This window comes from Thermobia domestica, chromosome 4 (assembly GCF_964235325.1).
Source record: "Thermobia domestica chromosome 4, izTheDome1.hap1.1, whole genome shotgun sequence".
Classification (NCBI taxonomy): Eukaryota; Metazoa; Arthropoda; class Insecta; order Zygentoma; family Lepismatidae; genus Thermobia; species Thermobia domestica.
The window spans coordinates 305054387-305078537 of NC_137457.1; the positions used below are offsets into that span (position 1 = coordinate 305054387).

Sequence of the window (24151 nt, forward strand, 5' to 3'; positions counted from 1 at the left end):
CGAGTCAAACGCAAGAAGAGCTTGCAGAATCATTGGGAGTTACGCAACAAGCAGTTTCCGTACGATTGAAGCCAATGGGAATGATTCACAAGCAAGGCAATTGTCTGCCTTATGAACTGAAACAGAGAGACGTTGAAAGGCGATTTTTTTCACTTGCGAGCAGCAGATTCAAAGGCAACAAAGAAAGGTTTCTTTACATCAGATTATGACTGGGAATGAGAAATGGATATTCTACGACAACCCCAAGAATAAAAAAAAAATATTACACTATGCCCAGTCAATCGTTGCCATCGATCTCAAATATCAACACCAAAGCCGAATATTCATGGTTCGAAAGTCATGCTGTGTATCTGGTGGGACCAAAAGGATGTATACTATGAGCTGCTACAACCTGACTACTCCACTATGGGCAATCGGTATAGGCTACAATTAATTCGTTTGAGCTGTGTGTTACGAGTAAAACGACCAGAATACGAGCAAAGACATGACAAAGGTATCGGCCTCATGTCGCAAAAGTCGTAAAAAAAAATATTTGGACACGCTTAAGTGGGATATTTTAACGCACCCACCGTATTTGCGGGACATTGCTCCTTCTGATTATTGGTTGTTCCGACGGGTACAGCACAATTTGGCAAGTCACCAGTTCACTTCTTTTGCAGAACCCGAAAACTGGCTTCTAGCTTGAATCGCCTCAAGACGAGACATTTTTTTAAGAGATGAAATTCGAAAATTGCCTGAGAGGTGGGGAAAAAGTAGTAGCCAGCGATAGACAATACTTCGATTAATCTGTTCATTCATTTTGTTCTGAAATAAATGCAGTTTTGACTACAAACAAACGGACCGAAATAATTAGTACTCCCAATACCAACTTATTTCCTACGACAAAAGTAAGACAAAACAAATTAAAGTACAAAACACTGAATGAAGGAATAAAATGTTTATGAAACATTAATACTGTAACATTCCAAAACGAAAGGCGAATGCAGGGCCATCGCGTGGGTTGTAAGCGCCCGGGGCGACAATTCCCAGGCGCCCCCTCCCCAGTGTGTTATGAGAAACAACCAGAGTAGTCTGTACTCCTAGATTTAGATATGGAATGTAAGATAAAAAAGTTGGTATTATATATTTAAAAAAATGAATGGCTTTTGTAGTTAAAACATAAAGTTAAGGTGGATCACCACCCGGAAGTGAGTACATATTTTAGCTCATTGCCTTAACTACTGCGCAATGAAACGATACATATTATAAATATTGTACTATAAGATAGAGTAATGTTTCAGCTACAGCACAAGACACTGATTCATTTGGTTGTGTTTCCTAATGTCGAAAAATGTAACAAATAAAAGAAAATATTCAATTCGTTTTACAATGAGCACACAAGATGGCACTTGCTGTAAAATCTTACTAGAAGTGCTCAGTTTTACGAAATGTTTATTTGTATGTGTAAATTATTTTAAAGTAATGATCTTATTACGAAATAGATATATTGTTTGACCGTTTTTCGTGTTATGTTTCATATTTTATTTAAATATTAATTTGCATTTAAGGAAATAGATTTTGATAAGAAACTTACGCAGAACGTCATAATGCGTTGTTGCCAAATTTGTACGTTTACTGTAGTAATCACATAAGAAAATTCCTGGATTCTAGCGTTGCAGTTCGAGAAGAGAAATTGCGGTAAGGGTCGAAAACTAATTTTTCTAGTAAGTATTCAAGTAGAATTCCACGGTTACTTCCTTTATTATCTGACATCAGTAAACACTCGACACTATCTGGCAACGCCTCATTATTTAAGCAGCGTTTAGCATAGCACGGGGAACACCTAGTGATCCACCTTAATGAAAACATGGTTTTGAATTACTGAAATCGAGTGCTATTCTTGTTTATTTTGAACTTGATACACATCAACATAGTATAAATAACGATACAAATATTAAATTCCAAGATTTAAAAAAAAAAAACTCTTCTCACAGAGGACTGGAGGGAGATTCAGTTGAATAATTCTAGGCCTAGACAATGTTTTATATTACTGGTGATTCTCAAGTTCAATACTCTATCGGGAGTCCCTCAAGGATCTAATCTAGGTCCCCTGTTTTTTCTTCTTGTTATTAATGATATTCTTCTGTGTATTAAAACTTATCAAGTTCTTCTTTTTGCCGATGATCTCAAATTATACTCCAAAGTAAGTTCAATTTATGACTGTGTGGGACTTCAACGTGATATACAGAGTTCAAATAATAAATTAATAAATAAATTAATAAATTAATCCTGAATATGACCAAATATAAATCTGTATCTTTCACGACGAAAGGAAATATAACTAACTTTACCTATAAAATAAGTGGCACTTCTTTGTCTACCCCAAATACTATCAGAGATCTAGGAGTTATATTTGATAGCAAACTAACCTTTGCTCTTTACGTTGACGCAACAACGAGTAGTACATTTAGAAATCTATGTTTAATTTACAGGATAGGAAAGGATTTCTACAAAGAATCAACATTTATAAGGTTATATTTTCCGTATGTGAGGTCAAATTTAGAATACTGTTGTACTGTTTGGACACCAAATGCCACTAAATAGTCTGATGCAATAGAAAATATACAGTTTATTTTTTTTTTAAAACCTTGCATACAAAAACACCGGTTTCTACCCAAAGTATGTCCCCTATGAAGACTAAGTAACGAATTTTAGTTTTCAAACATTAGAGAGAAGGAGATGGGTTTTTGACTTGTTGTTCTTACATAAATTATTAAACGGTAAAATTGACTGTGCAGAATTAGTTTCAAAAGTGTTACTATTCTGTGTCCCAACAGGTAAGACTAGAACAGCAAATATTGGGATATTCTACTGTAGAAAAGCAAGAACTAACATATATTACATAAGTCTCCTCTGTAGAGAATGTGTGCTTCATGCAAAGAAATTATTAGATTTCATGTAGTAGATGCATTTAGTATGTCCGAAAACAAGTTCAAAACAATTCTCAGGCAATAACTTCTAAATAATTATACGACGTATATTTGTGTATGTATAATAGTGTATGTTAGGTAAGTGTACACGACACTATAACTCGGCATTAAGACTGTTGTGTTGTCCTTATGAAATAAATAAATTTTACTTAACTGTAGCCTGATCATTATTGAAATATCTGAATTAACAATATTTTTAAAAAATAATTTACCAACATAATCTGAATTCCTTGAATTTTGTTGATTTGTCGTCCCGGCGCTTACCTGATCGCGACGGCCCTGGGCGAGTGTTACACTAATCCATAAATGTTTTACTTGTTTATTTATTTTTCATATAAAATATTTAAATATGAACTGTTGAATCTTACATCTAAAGAGTGCGGTCAAAAAAAGCATTAGCCTGAAGTCCCAATTTCATCTCCCCGTGAATTTGCTCGAACTTGAGTACAAGCGATAGCTTCCAATGCGTAGTACACGCCTGTGAAGGAACCAGAGTGGCCAGGTGTAGCGTTCCTGCGATATCGCGTTCCAAAGGAGTGGGATGCCACGAGATGTTGGTAGTATCAAGGCGCAGCTGCGTGATCGCCTCTTCACGCCCCGAGGGTATTTATATAAAGGGTGAATCTAACACGTTATAGTGGTCACAGACATAACTCCGTATCGTATAAAGCTCGTTGTTTCTATATTTTCTTCTCACAACTGATGTATTCGTGTTTGGTGCTTATATTGTAGTTGCTGCAAAAGAAAACGATTACACTGAACTCATTTTCACTGCTTTATTGCGCGTATTTGAGGAGAACTATGAAGGTCTATTGTATTGGATGCAAAACGTGAAAACGGAAGGACTCTGGTAAGTTTCAATCATTGCCTACTACCGTACGTGCGAGTCTGGAGCACGTACAGTAGGATATTGTTCCTACGTAGTCACTATTATTTGGTACTTCTCTTACGGTCATAACCATGAGTTTGTTGTGTTGTCCGGTTATCGATTGTCTAACGCTTCTCTTCGCATTGAAAATGCTTCCGATGATGAGGTTGTTTCTGATTGAGTTTCATAAACTAAAGTGCCACATCGATCTCAACCTCGATGCTGGCGCCATCTGGTAACATCCCACACTTTTGGAACGCGATATCTCAGGAACAGTGCATCTGACTACTCTGGTTCCCTCACAGTCGTGTTCTACGCATCGGAAACTATCGATTGCAATCACGTTCGGGTAAATTCATGAGGAAATGAAATTGAAGCTAAACTTGGCTGCACTCAGGGCCATCGCGTGCCCGGAGCGAAAGGGGTGATTTCCCCTGGCGCCGCGAACAAGGGGGCGCTGGCACGACAAATAAACAAAATTGAAATAATTCAGATTCTTCTGTCATCTTAGTATTTTTTAAAAAATTTAATGTTAATTCAGATATTTTATTAATGATCAGCTAAAGTCAAATTACCGGCAATATAAAACATCGTCTAGGATTATTAAACTGAAACTCTCTCCAGCCCTCTACGAGAAGAGTTTTTATCTTAGAAAACTGACCGAGATCTGCTAGTACTTACTTCTTATCCGTAAGACAGTTTGGTACAAACTAAAGAAACATCATTAGAATTCAATAACATTTCTTTATTCCTACTCAGTCCAAGAAATGCTCAAGTAATAGACATATTTACTCTCAACAATAGCACAGGAAAGACTTAATTCATTGGCCATAGTAGCTACTGAAAAGGATGAAGCCATAAAGTAGATTTCAAGGAGATATTCCACATTTTCTCAGAGAAAAGTGAGTGTTAGTGTTTGAATAAAGTATTATATGTCATTATCCAGTTAATTTTGCTCACTTCTATTGTAATTTATTAGTATTTTTATGTTATCATTATATGATCTTTACACTACATGTTTTTGAACAACGTATCGTTAACATCGTCTTGTAGAACAAACATTAACAAACCGTACATTTTGATTTTGAACATACACCCTCCATTCCAAAAGAAACCGAACTTTTGAAAACAAATAGTACCACTAATGCCATCTGTTGTAATATTTTACCGGTAGATGGCGTAGTCCCTCATTGACAACTGGTATAAATGTCATGACATTTGGATGCACGGCAACAAAGTTATTACGTTTCAACTGTCAGTGTGTTGTGTACATCGGTCGGAAAATAAGTTTCAAACAACGAGCTGCAATTGAGTTTTGTGTTAAACTGGGTAAAACTTTTAGTGAAACGCACCAAATGCTACAAAATGCATATGGTGATGAGTGTCTATCCCGTACGCAAGTTTACGAGTGGTTCAGGCGATTCAAATCGGGTAGAGAGACGCTGGATGATGACGAAAGATCAGGCCGTCCCAGAACCGGATTATCGGAAGAAAACATCGAAGAAGTGCGTGAATTCATCAAACATAACAAAAAATCGTCGGTGAAAGTTATTGAAATGGAATTAGGCATTCCTCAAACAACCGCATACCGCATTTTGACCGAAGTTTTGGGCCTTAAGAAGGTTAATTCGCGGTTTGTACCACACAAACTCACCGAAGACCAAAAGGTTGATCGAATTGCGCATTGCAAAGACATCGTTAAAAGTGCTCGGCAGGATCGAAACTTCTTGAAATCGATTGTAACTGGTGACGAGACGTGGTGTTTTGAATATGACCCCGAAACAAAGCGGCAAAGTGCTGAATGGAGAGCGCCGGATGAAGGAACACCCAAAAAAAGTCGCTTGGTGAAGTCAAAAGTTAAGGTGATGCTGATTTGTTTTTACGATTCAAAAGGAATTATCCACAAAGAATTTGTTCAGCCCGGCCAGACAGTCACTGGAGAGTTTTACTTGGGCGTCATGAAGCGTTTGCTGGCAAGAATTCGTCGTATTCGGCCCGAATATCGAGAAATCGGCAGTTGGACTCTTTTGGACGATAATGCACCATCACATCGTTCGCGACTTGTAACTGAATTTTTGGTCAAAAATCACATTATTCGGTTGCATCATCCGCCCTATTCACCAGATCTCGCTCCGTGCGATTTCTATCTGTTCCCAAAACTGCATTTGGCGATGAAAGGAAAGTGGCACGCATCGATTGATACCATTGAGAAGGCGACGACCGCCGTCCTAAAGACCATTCCAATAAAGGACATGGAGAAGTCGTTTGACAACTTGTTGGAGCGTGCAAATATGTGTATCGATGCAGAAGGGGAATACATTGATTAATAAAAATGATTTGTTCCAAAATGTACATTGCTTTTTTGTTTTTTTTTAAAACGTTCGGTTTCTTTTGGAATGGAGGGTGTAAATTATAAATGTAGGATTGAATTGAAGCAAACACTCACAAATAATTACAAACGTCACCTGAAAAAGTTACTTTAGTTATCCAACGCTATGATAACTTCACTGAAAAATTTATGTTAATCGCAAGGAAAGAAAAGTTTCTTTTGTTGGATTTCAGCGAAAGTCAGAAAACTAAAAAGTTTTTGTTATCACTTATACAATGGGCTTTAACATTTGCATCGTTACTTGTATATTCTATGCTATTATTAAATCTAGGAGTACATAATAAACTCTGGTTGTTTTTCATAAAGTGCAACGGGGCACCTGGGAATTCTTGCTTACAACCCACGCGACGGCCCTGGCTGTACTCTTATCTTAACAATAAAAGGAACATTTAGGCCTGCCATACACTATAGAATAGATCCTAGGAAATCTCTTATGATTTGTCCTGGAGTCAAAATCTCAACATGTATGGCATCAGATCGCATGTTATTCCCTATGTTCTGAACGATCCTATGAGATTTCTCTTGTTCAAAGCATGTGCTATTTCGGAAAGAAAATTCATAAGATTTCGATTTAAGCGACACCAGGTGAGAGAAAGTGAAAATAAATTTGTTTTCTCCTCGCCAGCAAAGATGCTATTTGTGCACTTATTGGTGCATACGAGGAGCGTATATTTTTATATAATACAAAGGCAACGCTCTATCACAACAGAGATGCAAGGCAAGAAGCACTGGAAAACATTGCTGGCCGAGTATGCGTTGTGAGACCTGGCATCTCTTCAGAGGAATTAAAACAGGAAAAACCTTAACATGTATGGCACAAAAGGGTAGGATTCCCTACGAGATATGTCGCAACATTTTTCGTAAGATAAAACCTAAGATATTTCCTAAGATTTCTCTCATAGTGTCTAGCAGTCCTGATTAGTGAGTTCCATGGAAAGGCACGAATCAAATCTCAGGAAATAAAAATGATAAAAAGCATGTCTTTAGCATTTTAGGTTTTTCCTTATTCATATATAATAATTAGAGTCCATTAAAATTGAAGAAGTAAGTAGTGTATGAGCTAAGTTCTCTAATGATTTCAGAAATACTGTTTTAGTGCATTCAGGTGACCATAAATCAAACTGAAATTCAAATCTTCTTTACAATTATCATTATTATTATTAGTGATGGGCATAAAAACCGGCTTTTCGGTTTCCGGTTTTTAGAACAACCGAAACCGATTTTTTGAAAACTTTCAAAAAAAGGTTTTTTTCCGAAACCGGTTTCGGTTTTCCCCAAAACTGTTCGGTATTTTACCGAATCCGGTTTCGGTTTTCTCCTAAACCTGTTCAGTTTTTCATCGAAACCGGTTTCAATTTTTCCAAAACTGATTCTATTTCTAACCAGAATAGTGTTTCGTTGTTCTCAGGAAAACGATTCTGTGTCTACAGAAATAATTTTGTGTTCGTGAAAAACCGAACTGGTTTTGAAAAAAAAAAAAAAAAAACGAAATGTCGGAAAAACATACATTGTCAGTTTTTCGGGAAAATATACATTACATTTCCGATACATTTGTTTATTTCTTAATTTACGCTTCCAAAACATCAACGACATCAGTATATAGGTATAGAACATTATCTATAATTCTGGTACAAAATGAGAAAAGGGCCTATCTAGTTTGCCATAAGCACCAGACTGTTTAACGTGATCCAGGTCAAAAGTCACGTTACGTGCTAAATCGAATCTGGAGATTCCAAATCAAGATGTGAGATATTTCAAGCACGTAACCTCCGCGTGGGGCGCCCTGAATAATTTGAAGAAGATGCATATACTTTATCATTATTATTGATTGCCCCTAATGCTTTATCATTATTATTATTACTTTATCATTATTTTCATTAAACAACTTGACTTTTGACAATGTTCTATTCATATTTATCTTACATGCTATACATCGTTTTTAAGCTCTTTATTATGTCTTTGCAATGAGCTTTCAATTAGCCATCTCCTTATTATAGTTTTTGAGATAGGTGGACGACTTCATTTTTTTCACTGATTTTCCATTAATTTTAATGTTCATGTTTCGTGATTTTTTATTCTATTTTATTTATTTATTTATTTATTTATTTTTGACTATGTTCCATCCATTTAAGGACAAATTGTTTTTTGAATATAGAATCTACATAGTCTCTTTTACATTTAAACTGAATTTCAGCCATCTCTCCCAAAGTCTGTTAACACCATTGCAACCCTTTGTCGGTATAGTTGGTTTGAGCAGAGTTGGAATCACCGTGATCTTGCTATATGAGTCACATGTGAGTCTTAGCTTGAATAAACCAATGACAACTCGTTTTCGTTGGATTCTGTGCAACTGAATCATCTGCTAAACCCAGGAGACTTCAACTTACGATAACTCCCGGTAGAAGGCGAAATGACGATTGTACGCAATGCAGTCAACTTCTTAAAATTCGCTTTACAACTTTCAAAAGGAAGGAGATTCTATTTCCAACATAATATATTTATATAGAAAATATGAACAATATCAAAATTCTTGGATACCATATTAGGTATTTACTTACCATGGTTTATCACAATCTTCACGTCAAGTCTTATACACGGTACGATTAAGAAATATAAGGACATACAACTCACACTAAAAATACAAATCGCTGAGCAAATCAACGTTTATTTAAAAATAATAAATGTGTAACAGTTTCGCCAACTAACTGAACATATTGACTTCATCAAACATGGAAGACAGTGTCTGAAACTTGGTTGGCGAAACTGTTACACATTTATTATTTTTAAGTAAACGTTGATTCGCTCAGCGATTTGTATTTTTAGTGTGAGTTATTTAAGTTCCGCCAACTGTAATAGTTTCGCCAACCAACTAAGTTTCAGACACTGTCTTCCATGTTTGATGAAGCCAATATGTTCAGTTAGTTGGCGAAACTGTTACAGTTGGCGGAACTTAAATAACTTACACTAAAAATACAAATCGCTGAGCGAATCAACGTTTACTTAAAAATAATAAATGTGTAATAGTTTCGCTAACCAACTAAGTTTCAGACACTGTCTTCCATGTTTGATGAAGCCAATATGTTCAGTTAGTTGGCGAAACTGTTACACATTTATTATTTTTAAATAAACGTTGATTTGCTCAGCCATTTGTATTTTTAGTGTGAGTTATTTCAGTTACCAAAGCGAGCATGAACTATTTAGTTATTGGAAGATCATAAAATGTTATTCTTCGTTATTGAACAACCTTCGATATAAACAACATATTTATACATTGCTAATCATGTAAATTTACGAAGATAATCAGCACCACCCAACGAATGCCCATTTATTTAGCCCAAAACGTTTTGCCACGGATACAACTTCTATCCCACAAGAGGGAATGTGCTTTCCCAACTGATATAGTAGCTAAAGCACGCGCCTTTAATGCACGGGAACTCGATCGATTCCCACTGGAAAAAAAAAACTTTGAAATTTGAACGCACTGCGGCGGTTCGAACTCTACTTTAAACTGTAGGTCCATTTCTCATATAGCTTCGGTACTCAAAAAAGGATGCTGAAGTCCAATCAATAGAGAAGGTAAAAGTGTTTTTCACTCAAACATATTTGCAATTTATTCCCTGTTAGCTTCTAACTGTTGATTGTATAACTTTGTTTACCAATTTTTACGAAGGGTCATTCATCGTTTTAAGGTACTAAGCTTAAAGAATCTTCACCTAACAAAATAATAGTAAATACATATACAAGGCGTTACAAAACTTAGTCACAATATTTTGGGAATAGATTCCTAACACAAAATAAGAAAAATAAAGTTCATATGGACCTATGCTCAAAAGTGGATACTTTCGTAGTTTTAGGGAAACGAGAAAAAAGTGAACTTCAAAGGTTCAAAGTTCCACCACTATAGGACCGATCGTAGTCGGGTCAAGACATCACTGAGGAACTAGTATGTGAATTATCCAAATATCCACCTTTTCGAACCTCCGGTACTTCCACAATCATTTTTAGAGAGGCTGTTTGGGAGCACTTGATCACTCTCCCCTACCTCTTTCAAAATTGGTGCGCAAGTACTGAAGCATTCTTAAACATGGATATTTGGATAGTTCACATAACAGTTCCTCAATGATATCTTGACCCAACTACGGTAAGTCCCATAGTAGTGGAGCTATGAGCTTCTAAAGTTCACTTGTTTCACGTTTTCGGCACCCTATAACTCCGAAACTAACTTTTGAGCACAGATCCATATGAACTTTTTTTCTTGTTTTGATGTGACGAATCTGTTCCCAAAATATTGCGTCACATCTTTATAACACCCTGTATAAATGGGTATAAAGTACAATAAATGTTAAAAATAAAACTCTATGGACCCAAATTTGGAAGTTCAACGTGCTAATTTAATGTAACCAAAAATACTTACAATTTCTTGTTTTTCGTCCTCAATGGTAGCTATTAAATCTCTTTCTATATCCACATATTTGGATACAACATGAAATAATGAAGCCCTTCGAATAGTAAGAATCTTACAGTGGGTTACTGTTCGTACAGTGTTCATACAAGGAATATCAAGGAACATTTCTAAATCATTGAAATGCGATCCGGGACCAATAACTTTAGGTTCTTCTCCAGATACGCCTGACTCAATCTAAAATGAAAGAAATAATTTTAATAACTAACAATATTCACCTATTATATGCCGTAAAATAATTTTAATAACTAACATTAACCTATAGTATGTCCTAAAAATAATTCTAATAACTAACAACATTCACCTATAGTGTGCCCAAAAAATAATTCTAACAACTAACAACATTCACCTATAATGTGCCTTAAAATAATTCTAATAACTAACAACATTCACATATAATGTGCCCTAAATTAGTTCTAATAACTAATAACATTCACCTAAAAATCCTAAGAGCATTGTTGTACTCCTAGAATGATTCTGGTAACCAACCATGTTGCCTTCAATAGCTACACAGTAATGAAGAGCTTCGGCTTCTCAACTTTTTAAAATTTATTTTATTTATTTATTTTTATATTTTATTCTACTTTAGTATTGTTTCCTCCCAAAACACTAAAATCAACAATAAGTTACAGATCAATACACACACTAACTCAGAATTGAACGGTACCAACATAAAAAACTAGGATATTACACTTAACACGTGTTTCAGTGAACTTAAAATATTTAACTTCACTTCATTTCAGTTGCTTTCATAATCATTTCTTTTTCTTTAATCCATGGCAAAATTTGGAGCAATTATAATTTATGGCACACAAATTCAATGTTCCGATTCACTGCTCCAATTACAAGTGATTTAAGTATATGGAGAATCACTTAAAGAAATCAGAGTAATTGGATCAGTGAATCGGAACAACCTAAAGCAATAGACAATGAAATGATAACGAGCATAAGTATAGAACATGTATACCCTCCAAAAAATAGATTCATTTTCAGCACAATTTAAATGAGAAACAGGATAATAACCTAAACCAGTGTTTCTCAAAGTGTGGGTCGCGGGCCGTTTCTTTGGTGGGTCGCGAGAAGTTTTTCCTTTTAATTGTGAAAATTTTATTTTGATGCAGAAACATATGTTGTAAAGTAAGCGCCATTCAGGAAATGAAAATTGAAAGCGTTTCTTAATGGGGTGAAGAGTAAGTGGTTACTCAGAACCCTGCTCTGCTGTACAGTCAGTAGAGATGCTGGGTTAAGATGGAAAGAGAATGGTTGAGTCAAAATCTGTCACGGGGTAGGGCATTGCGTTGAAAAAATAGTGTTAGCTCTGTGTTACCTTTACATGAAAAAAATTAGAAATATGATTTACAAAATTTAATTGGTTTGAAATACCACCATAAAAGTAGGTGGGCCACAAAGTACTTTTTAATATTTAATGTGGGTCACGGTAACAACAAGTTTGAGAACCACTGACCTAAACTAAAGCGTACCTAACTGTAAATTGAAAGGAAATATTCCACAAATTAGTCTATTATCTACAAGATGAGCCTATGTTATATACCATTACTATAAAGTGTACAAATTTACTTTAATAAGTTAACTCATTGTTATGTTAACTTACATAACAGCAGAGAAAAAATATCCCAACAATGAAATAAGAATAATGTTCCTCTCTTTATATCCAGGTTCTGAATTAAGACCCGACAATGACGATAAAATATTTGTTTATAAAATATCAACAAAATTGAATGAGTCTCATTTGAAGAAATTGTCATAAAGAAGAAATAACTCACCCTCAAGAGTAAATTACCATTTGTGGATGTTTCCATGAGAAATGACTTACCCCGTATTTTAGGGTTATTACTGAAACATTTATTTATGAAATATGAAAATGATCGTCTAGATCGTTATTGAGGTCGTACGAAAAGAACTTACCTTCAAGAGTAAAATCGTAGATGTTTTCGGGACAATTGAGTTACGTCATATTGTCAGATCATTACTTAAACATTCTTATTTCACGCACTTTCATTCAGTAAGTTTCTAGCTATGCTAGTAAGAACATCGTACTGCCTCGGTCTGTTGGTTTTGACGTCCCTGTTATCACGTGAAATGATAAAGACTCCTTTGGGCAAAAAGTCTGTCAGCTGGAGACATTTATCGTGAATTGTATGTTGTATACGGCCCAAAACATTATGAGTAAAGGTGTTGTGCGTCAATGAATCAGATTTTTCAAAGAAGGAAGAACAAACGTTCATGATGAACTGTGGAGTGGTGGGTCTTCCGTACTGAGTAATGATTTTGCCAAGAAAATTTATGACAAAGTTCATGAGAATCAGGACGTACTTGATCATTCTCAGAGCAGTCTAGACTTGATTCCTAATTTCGTTTCTGGACTAATCGCTGCCCAGACAGTGGCCAAATGAAAATTTTAATAAAGAGAAGAGATCACATAAATTTTGAATAAAATTACGTAAATTGAAATAAAAATTCATTAAACCATTTTCTGGTAGCAATATTAAGATTTTCCATAGATAATTTCTTTCCTGATCTTTTATCACGTCGCAAGCATGGTAGATAATTCCATTACGACACCCTGTAGGCCTATATGTGCACACGATTTGCATAAACACACACAATCTGGGCACTTGACATAGTTCGTGGACCACAAGTGCTTGCTGATATTAATTTCCTTACGAGAAGATTTTGTCATGCTTGTTCCGGAAGGCATACCCCCCCTCCCCCCGCGGAAAAAATATTTCAGGCTACGTGCAGTGGGCGTTTCTTTGCAGCTTATCAAAGCCCAGTGAGTAAGAGGGCAACAAACAGTGGTGATTATAAGTAATGTCCGGATTTGTATGTAATTACATATTTTTTTCCTTCATATGTAGGTTCGTCAAATCCTTAAATGTTTGTGATTCACACCTGTAGGATGCTTCAACTCAAGTTTCATATTACATATTTTTACACATTTTGACCAATAGTACATATTTCTATGGTTTCTACATATCTTTTTTAACATAAAACTGTCTTAAAATTTTGCGTTTACTGAAATTTTAATTTAAAATAAAATAAAAAAAAAACTCTCCAGCTGTGCAAGACTTGCATCTAGATTCAATTTTGTCATATCTATCTTTTCGTTTCTTTACCAAAAGAGAAATCTCTCTCCCCCCCCCTTTTTTTTATTTGTCAAACCATGTTTCGCAGAATTTTCGCCGATAACAAAAGAAATATATGAAGAAACAAGTAAAAATCCTCCCTCCGTGGTACATTGGCAGCGCCGTTTATTCTCAACTCTGGAGGAAGACAGATCACGTGCCTGACAGGCGACTGGCCAGGAAATTCCTAAAATGAAGTCTATTTAATTGTTATCGAAGGTCAAACAGGAAAAAGATGAAATCAAATCCTGCAATTCAAGTTAAAACTGTATGCTAGTGTGCTTCCAGGAATTTACTGCAAGAGTTCGTTCCAAGAAGCTGGCGACAATGGCAATATCATAGCAGGTAACCTAAGCTTTCAAAGAACTTTGCTTGTTCAACTGAATGACAGGAGGACAGTACTCTAGTATTGCAGTTGCAAAACGCACGTGTTCTGTATTGACCGTCGAAGTTAGAAATGGCTCCGGTTGCCTCAACTTTATCCGCGAAATTGCAGTCGTGGGTAACTATCGATGATGCGTTTACTACGGACGGTAAAGTGATGTTGTGCCAAGTGTGTGATAAAAAAAATTGGATGTTCAACGAAATCTTAGTTAGAACAACATGTACGAAGTGCACTCCATGCACAAAATAAAAATTTGCGAACTGCAGAAAAACAAGTACTCTTGACATAAATGCATCAAGATACTTCAGTGAGTGAGTTTTTCAGACTTGTCCCAAGCAATGATAGCAGCAAACATTCCTTGGAACAAAGTTCAAGTGCCAAAATACCGTGTTTTTCTGGAGAAGTACTGCGGACGTCGAATTCCTGACGAATCCACTCTTCGAAAGTGTTATCTCGAAGTTTGTTATAGGAAAGCTATAGACACCATTAGGGCAGAAATAGGTAGTTCATATATTTGGATTTCTGTGGACGAAACAACAGACGTTTTAGGACGTTATGTAGCAAATTTAGTGATTGGAAAATTAAGTGAAGATGCTCTATCTAAATCCTATCTTATTGCGAGTAAATTGCTGGAACGCACGAATCATTCCACGGTTGCTCGCTTTGTAAACGATAGTCTTAAAGTGGTGTAGCCAGGAGGAGTTCAGGAAGAAAAGTCCTTGTTCTCTATACAGACAGTGCAGCGTACATGTTAAAAACGGCTAGAGCACTTACAGTTTTTTACCCTCACTTAATTCATTTCACCTCTATGGCCCATGCTCTTCAGCGTGTTGCTGATGAGGTGAGAAACAACTTTTGCGAAGTAAATCAACTAGTTTCTTCCACGAAAAAAAAAAAATGTTTGTTAAAGCGACACAACGTCCTCAAGTTTACAAAGATCAACTGCCAGACGTGCCACTTCCTCCGGAGCCTCTGCTAACGCGATGGGACACTTGGATACAGGCAGTACATTTCTACAATGAACATTTTCAAAAAATTAAGCCTGTTGTTCATTCATTTCCATCGGAGTCTGCTGTGTCAGTTGGCATTGCTCAGAAACTGTTTAATGACTCAAAAGTAGCGTGTGATATCACATACATAGACAGCAATTTTGGTTGGCTACCTACAAACATTAAAAAGCTAGAGACTGTTGGGCGGCCTCTTCCGGAATCCATTGAAATCATAGAGGATTCAAAGAGAATGCTGCAAGGTGTGTATGGAAATGTAGAAGAAAAAGTTCGAAAGAAACTAAATGCAGTGCTGGAAAGAAACCCGGGTTACGACAGCCTATTGGCAGTGTGTAAGATTCTCAATGGTGAAACAAGAACCCCCTCCTGAAGATTTTCTCCCAACTACATCCCCCTGTTGAAATACGCTCCTATTACCTCATGTGATGTGGAGAGATCATTCTCTGCATACAAGAATATTTTATCCGATCGCTGACAAAATTTTGCTTCTGATCATTTGGTCATGTACCTTGTAACCCATTGTGTAACAACACACAGTTGAACTGCAGGCACATCTTTTGTAAGTACTTTATTTCAAATTAAAAATGTTCATTAGTAGAAATATTCTTCAATCTTAGTTCAGCTTGCATTGTTTAAAAGATATAAGACTGCTTTTCCCTGCATGAAATAAATATATATAAAACAATACATTTCGTCTTAAGTTGCTTTTAGTATTTAAATTTGTATATTGCGTATAATTCATTTCAAGATTGGGCCGTGGTGACGGATGCGCATTTAGTGTAATAGGTTCTAGATTTGAAACGGGACCACACCACACCACATGAGAATTCTGACGTACAATTGCCGTATGCATTGCTTTTCTCGGGGCTTTCCTGTTTCTCTCTAACCGATTCACATCTTCCTTCATTTGCGTCTGATTTTTATTATACTGCAGTCACGTCAATGACGTATGGCTGTCTCAGCTGTTCAAGCATTTCACTTCATTGGGGGACTTGCATTAAGCAGGATAAAGTGTAGTAGATTTTCCTTTTTATTTTCATAATTCGTTTAAATATTGCATACTCATACGCGTGTTAATATTATGTTTTCATAAATATGTAACATATGTAATATTACATATTCTTATATAATATTGCATATTTCTTACATATTTATAAATCGAGTTTTGTTACATATTTATGTACATATTTAGGGGGTTGATATTACATAAAAATACGGACTCTAATTATAAGTATAAATACCAGTACCAAGTATTTACCCTTCATACTGATCCTAAGAATGCTGCCAATAAGATCAATGAAACGATCGTTAATTAGTTAAGAACTAGAAACTACGATATATAATGTGAAAGAACTTAGAGAGAAATGAATAAAAATATGAATGAATTTATAGGATGAATTCATACGTAATACTAATGAAGTTTGTACTCATTTAAGCAACCGATCGGTAGGATATAGAATCTTCACTTTAGACGTTTCAATGAGATTTGTCACCTTCGTCAGTTCATATCCTTGCCTCCCTACAGTACAGGAAAGCTACCGACAATGCAAGTCTACTAGCAACGTTGGTGACACTACTAATATAAATAAAATAATGATAGTAACAGAATAAAATTCCAAACACGGAGATTTTAGAGCAAGAAAGAAAGAAAAAAAGAATTAAGAACAGATTACTGAAAAACTGTTATGTGTAATTGTTGAGAAAATGATGTAGCTTAATATTGTCAAGAAAATAATACTTGAGAATTAAAAAACAAAAGTCAACCGGACTTCACACTTTAGGAAGGAAACATAGTGAAAAAAGAGGGACAAAGAGCATTGAAAATTCACTCAGGAAAGAGATGCAAATTTTTATGTTTTTTTTATGTTTCTGTTGTTCGCACAGTCGAACAATTAAATTTTGTACATAAAAGTTTGTTAATAAAAATCTCCATCATAAAGGCGATAAGGTTAGTAGCGAGATAACTATCTAACGCTTGTAGTTTTCTACTTCCCGTTTATAGCGCTAGTAGTATTTGTTACGTCGTGCCTGAGACCACCTGCGGGGGAAATCAGTTGTTACGCGTCATAGTTGATCATCAGGTATGAAGGCGGTAGGTACTTAAAAAATTTTGTGCAATTGACTTTGTTAACTTGATTGAATGACTCTTTGATGTGATACGTGTAATAGTGTTAAAACTCTTAAAAAGGAGATACTTGAAAGTAATATTGCTGGTCTTGGCTATAATGAAGAAGCTATTTAAGATTTCTAACTACTAAAATCGGCAATATTCAATCCTTTGGCTCGAAGACATATAAAAAATAATTTTAAAAAGAAAAAGAAAAACAAGAAGGAAAAAAAAAGAAATTAGTGATTTGTTTCGTGCTTTCATTAACTTGATTGGTTTGACCGGTGTGTAGAATATATTTATTGTAGAATATAATTTTGTATTATCTGGTGTGTAGAATATATTTATTTATTTTCCATCAACACAACAGGCATAAGACCAATTATAGTGTTGGTGTATTACATAATATATTTAAATAGTTTTCTTAAGCATACAGTTCATATTACCTATGTCTATTTCTTTGTGTTCGATACATATTTTGTTTATTTTGTTATATATAGAGCTCATTCTCCAGATTGGTGATTTCAATAATACGTTGGTCTTTGCTTTTTTTGCAATAGAACAAGCCAGAGTTATCAGGACAAGTTTTAAGTGTCGGAACATGAAAATTTAGTGTTGATATGGGATCCGTACAATTTAACTCGTTTTGTATTATTTTACGGAGAAAAATCAGATCTATTACGTTTCGCCTTTGTTCATATGTAGGGATACAGAAGTTTCTATTAATGTTAGATAATTTTCATAATATGGATAGATTCTAGTTCTCTTGTACGTCAAGTATTTGATAAATTTAGATTGGACCTTTTCCATTTGGTGTCGGTATTGCTGTTGTGATGGGTTCCAGATAGCAGCAGCATATTCCATTTTTGATCGGATATAGGAATAATACATTTTTGTTACTGTGGTACTATTGTTAAATTCCTTTCCAGTTCTAATTATGAACCCTAACATCTTGAGAGATTTATTAACTATGTTCTCTACATGGTTATTAAATGTCAGTTTCCTACCAAATGTAAATCCAAGATCTTTGACTGAATTTAATCTATTTAGTAAGATCTGATTCATTGAATAATTAAACTTTATTTGATATACATATATATATCTTTGTTACAAATATTAATTTTTAATAAAGTTTTGCTTGTTATGAAAAATGTGCATATTTGTTGAAAAAAAAACTGAAACTGATAACCTGTTATAACGTTTATTTGGAACTAGCAAATCGTGTGTCACCGTTAATTTTCAGTATTCGTGAATTTGACTTGATAGTTCCTTTAACTTAATTATTTAAATCTAAGGAAACTTTGTGCAAAATAACGAATACTGCGAATTTCCTGGGGCATAAATATATATATGTGTACACAGTGGCGTATTTAGGATTTTGTTTCGGGGAGGGCTATGCACAACATGTGAATAAGAACTTATATTTTTACCTTTGCGTGCCGACAAATTTCAATGAAGATGTGCAATTAACAAATTTATTTCGGGAGGGAGGGCTTGAGCCCGAAAGCCACCCCGTAAATACGCCACTATATGTATATATAATACGCAGAACTATGCGTATATATATATATATATATATATATATATATATATATATATATATGCTGTTTCTTTTACTAATAAACAAAGATTAAACAAAGATTTAGATTTTTTTTAAGATTGCTATATTCAAGTTGATTCATTCTTGAATTCTAAATTATTCCTTTTAAATTAACATCCTTATATTATGCAGCCCGACTGATAGTTGGCTGCATAATATAATTGAACAAATTGAAAGAAACATTTTCCTTCCTGGGCAGCAGTGGCTCAGTGGTGGAGCGTTCACCTCTGGTGCATGGGGTCCCTGGTACGATCCCAGTTTGCACAAGTAAGCTTTGTGGTGGACTGTGTGGGCGGATTTTTTTTCGGGGTTCTCCCATTTTCTTTTACTTTCTTCATTCATTTCTCATCATCACCGTCTCCTTTAGCCTAGCCGACATAATCGTGGGACGTAAAACTTTAAGATTTCATTTCACTTTTTTTTTTTTTTTTTCATTTTTCTTCTTTAAAGAGAACTATATTCTATCTTAGATGAAGTACATCATTTACCTCACAAAACCCTTCCTCAATTACATAAAAATAAACTGAACGCTCATCAATACGTGTTATTATCTCATTCGGAGCAAGTGTAAACTCATCGGCTGTGTCTGCCACTTCCTTTACAAAATCTGGATCAACATCCTACAATAAAAGAAAATAAATCTTTACTAAGTTTAGATCAACATTTTACAATACAATAAAAGTAAACCTTTACAATTACATAATAAAAAAATGTTTTACTTACCTTAAACGCGTTTATTAATTTATATAAGATTATAAAGTTTTAGGGTTGATTGTACGCCCTGGTATACACATGCGTCAATCCCACCGGGGACGCTGAGGACGTGTTCCTCCGATATTTATAAAACGGTTGTCGTCCCCTTCCCCCTCCACCAATATTTCAAGTATCTTAGATCAACTATGACCCAAAAGGGGTTCAACTATGTAGCAGTTTGCTATGTTCATAAAACAATGTTAGACAATGTGGATATGAAAAAATAGCACAAAAATTTGTTTTCCATTGTGAAGAAAGACAATCAGTTTTTGGCCTTATGAAGGTGAAGGTGGAGTAAACTGTTAAGTAACAAACTGTTTTGTTTAGATAACGAGCAGCAAAGCGAGTTTAGTATAGCTAAAAACATAATTTTCAAATAATTTTTAAAACTATAGATTGTTAAACCTCATTTACATTAGTTCTAGGCCTAAAACCTGTTTTCAAAACTTCATTGTTTCTGGGTATTCACTTCACCCTACTTTTTACCATTATTTTGTTTTTGACAAACTCTTGGTATCATTTAAGTTTAACTAAAATTGTAAAACAAAAATGAATTTTACTGTTTAATTAAATAAACCAACAGTAAACTATGTGTGTGTTTTTAGTATAACATTTTCCAAAAATTTAGATTATCGAAGGTAAAAATAAAACACAAAAAAAATCTTAAGTTTTTGTTTGCTTTTTAAGTCAAAAATGCTTTAAAATGCAATGTACGAAGACCCTTTTTTTTTATTTTCAGGGGAAGAACCCCCGGACCTACTGCCTTCCTCGGGGTATTCCATACACCCCAGTCACCCCGGTAATCTGTCCCCTCCAAAGTTTGTAACAAACTTTTACAAATTTGAAATCAACACCCTACAATAAAACAAATTAACATTTACAAATTAGGGAATGACATAATGTAAAAAAGACAACTTAAATCTTTATAAACCTGTGATCAGCACCCCACAACAAAATAGACCATTATAAAATTGGGATCAATATCTTGCTATAAAGTAAAACAAACCTTCATAAAGTTGGGATTAATATTCAACAATAAGAGAAATAAATCATTAAAAAGTTGAGATCTGCATCCTACAACAGAAAAAAATAAACCTTTACCATTACAAAGATGAAATCAATATCCTGTAATAAAATAAACTAAACCTTTATACAAGGTAGGGATCAATATCTTAGAATGAAACCAACTAACTATTTACAAATTTAGAATTAACAACCTACAAGAAACCAAAACATATCTTTACAAAGTTGGAATAAACATTCTACAACAAAAAATAAACTTTTACAAAGTTATGATCAACTTCTTACAATAAAATAAAATAATCTTCTACAAAAGTGGGATCATCTTACTATAAAACAAATGAAACCTTTCCAACTTGTGATCAACATCCTATAAGAGGACAAACTAAATTTTCACAAAGTGGGGATCAACCTCATATAATAAACCAAAAACTGTCCTTTACAAATTTGGGATTACCTCACAATAAAACCAATGAAACCTTCACAAAGTTGCGATCAAACATCCTACAACAAAACAAAATAATCCTTTACAAAGTTGGAATCAATATCCTACAATAAAACAAATTCAGTCTTTATATAGTGGGAATCAACATTCTACAATAAAACAAAATTAAGTTGCAATGAATATCCTACAATAAAACAAACTGAAGCTTTACATAGTGGAGTTGTTCCTCTAGTCGCTGCCTTCACTTAGATTTTGGAGGAAATGATATTTTGGCAACACTGTAATTTCTATGGATGGCAACACTGAAAATTCTTGAGGTTCATATTTTCTGTTGTAGAATAACACTACCTATGATTGTGGTAAGTTGCACTTCATTATCTCCTTTCACTTTAAATAAACAAGCAAAATAAAAATGGTAAATTTTCTATTATCTTTAGTATGTCAAGCTCTTAGACGCCTAATGGTTATCTTCGTCTGCAATACAATGTGAATATCTCTACTTTACCATATTTTACTCTACAGAAATAAATGCAGTTGTTGATACTTAATATCTATTTTAAAAAATGTGAATTTTCTTTGGATAACTACATTTTACACAACAAAAATAAATTCAAATTTTAACACTAAATATTTAATGGTTAACTTTTGGGATTGTATTCTAAATATATACTCGTACGACTCATCAGAGCTTTTACATCTTTTGATAATGCTTAATGCTTAAGTCTTCATCGCAGCATTTACTACACAATTTAATCGACCACCTAGTACTATCGAATCCAGTCAAAATATTAAATAATTTCTAGAAAGGATATATATATATATTGTAAGGATTCCTATCATAATGGTTAAATTTGTAATTGTATTATCAGAAACTTTACCTCAGTTCATTACAACTGTCTTTTTCAAAAATAATCTTGTATATTATTTTTTTCAGTGTGGGTGTGTGTGTAAGGATCCCCACATTACAGCATGAGCACATGTTTACAGACGACATGTGCTATTGTTTATAAACAAGTAGACGTTACACGCATCAGGAAGACACGAAGATCAACACGATGGGAACCGAAAGAGGACGAACCCTGAAGAGAGCCTATAAAAGTGGAGCCAAAAAAGAAGGAGAAATCAGTGGACCACTGATCGCTATTCCTTAATAAGCTCTGGAGGTCGCATTGGACAAAAGGGATCATTTCCTAAAATCCCAGGAGGCTACCTTGAATCAAAGGGGATGCCTCAAAAACAAACCATACCTGGCGAGGCTGCCATGAGCTGAGGAGGTTACCCAAGGACCTTAACCTGAAGTCGCTACAAGACACTCCGCTGGCTGCCATGAGCGAAGCCTTTCCCGTATGGAACATTACTTCCTTCACCTCTGGTCATAAGGAAGATAGATAAACTTTGTAGACACCTTGTGTGTATTTTGTATTTTTGTAAAATAAATAGGTGAAGAGTTAGAATCTCGGACTATCTCGGACTAGGGCTAGAATCTCGAACTATCTCGGACTAGGGCTAGAATCTCGGACTAGAGCTAGAATCTCGGACTATCTCGGACTAGGGCTAGAAAAAATGCAATGAAATCTTTAAGTTTAACGTCCCACGGATATGCCGGTTAGGCTAAAGGAGACGGTGATAATGAGAAATGAGTGAAATGGTGGAATAAAGAAAGTGGGAGGAAACGGGAGAACCCCGAGAAAACCCACGAGCATGGTGTTTGTCCACCAGGACTAGGGCTAGAATCTCGGACTATCTCGGACTAGGGCTAGAATCTCGGACTATCTCGGACTAGGGCTAGAATCTCGGACTATCTTGGACTAGGGCTAGAATCTCGGACTACACAAATTATTACAATATATATGTTAATTTACCTTGAATAATTCCATATTCTGGAACAGAATATCTGCTTTTCCAAATGCCAATGCAGTAGCTCTTAATTTTTCCGTTGCACCATTTAGAAGTGGTTCACTATTCAAAGCATGATATCCTTCCCACTCTTCCCACTCAATAGTTAAATAGGCGTATACTCTTTTCTTAATGGTCTCTGGTAAATTATTTTGTTTCATATATGTTTGTATACCATTGACAGTTTCTTGAAAATCAGTCCTTGAAATACAGTATAGATCTCTGTTGAATTACTATTTGACCTTCTAAACATACTACAGAGTAGACACAAAGTTCCGTTACTCTTTGATAAATGCTAATATAAGTTTTCCCGTTATTCCTTAGTAAATGCTAATGTAAGTTTTCCTGTTATCCCTTGATAAATGCTAATGTAAGGTTTTCCATTGTTTCAGACTGTGTGAACTACTACAGACGTTCGATACAATACCAAAACATGGCAAAGTGATCTTTACCGATGAGTGTGCAATTTAGAGGAGTTCTCGCGCACGCAATGTTGTCTTTTGGTCCAAGAGCAATCCACACTTTTATGAAGAATTGGGACACACTTCCCCTAATGTGATGATATGGGCAGGCGCGGAGATTAGACGCGTGTTTGAGGCGTTCTTTTTCGACGGTGTTGTGAATTACCAGCGATACCTGGACATACTGCAGAACTGGTTTGTTCTTCTCTTGGGGGAGCACGGAATCAAAGAAACATGTTGGTTTCAGCATGATGGGACACCTGCCCATTACGCCTTCGCCGTACGCGAATATCTTACGGAAGTCTTTCCTGGGTGTTGGATTGGTCTTGGTAGTCCGGATCTGCCCGCACCACTTGCCTTGCCACCACGAAGCCCAGACCTAACCATTTATAACAATGCACTATGGTGGTTCATAAAGGGCATCGTTCCACAAAAACATTACGATACCACTGCCGAACTGACAGAAGCTGTGAAACAAGCTTTCACTCAAGTTACACCTGCAATGTTCCGCAAAATGTCGCACAGAATCTGGCGGCGTATTATCCTTTGTCATGAGAATGACGGTTGACAGATTGATCCTTTGCACACTTAATGTTTTCTATCTCAATAAAACTTTTCGAAAGCATTGTTGCTAATGTCATTC

The 24151-nt window shown here is 35.2% G+C and overlaps 1 protein-coding gene across 2 annotated transcripts in view; it reads right to left on the reverse strand.

Annotated features, from left to right (window-relative positions):
• The window catches only part of LOC145684271 (uncharacterized), a 323824-nt gene that overhangs the window by 140873 nt on the left and 158800 nt on the right, over positions 1-24151 (reverse strand). For both annotated transcript variants that reach the window (XM_081756414.1, XM_081756415.1), the window contains exons 15-17: positions 23014-23248; positions 19422-19553; positions 10641-10865 (exon numbers count right to left, since the gene is read on the reverse strand). In XM_081756414.1, the coding sequence (XP_081612540.1) occupies positions 10641-10865; positions 19422-19553; positions 23014-23248 (592 nt within the window). The remainder of the gene's footprint in view (positions 1-10640; positions 10866-19421; positions 19554-23013; positions 23249-24151) is intronic.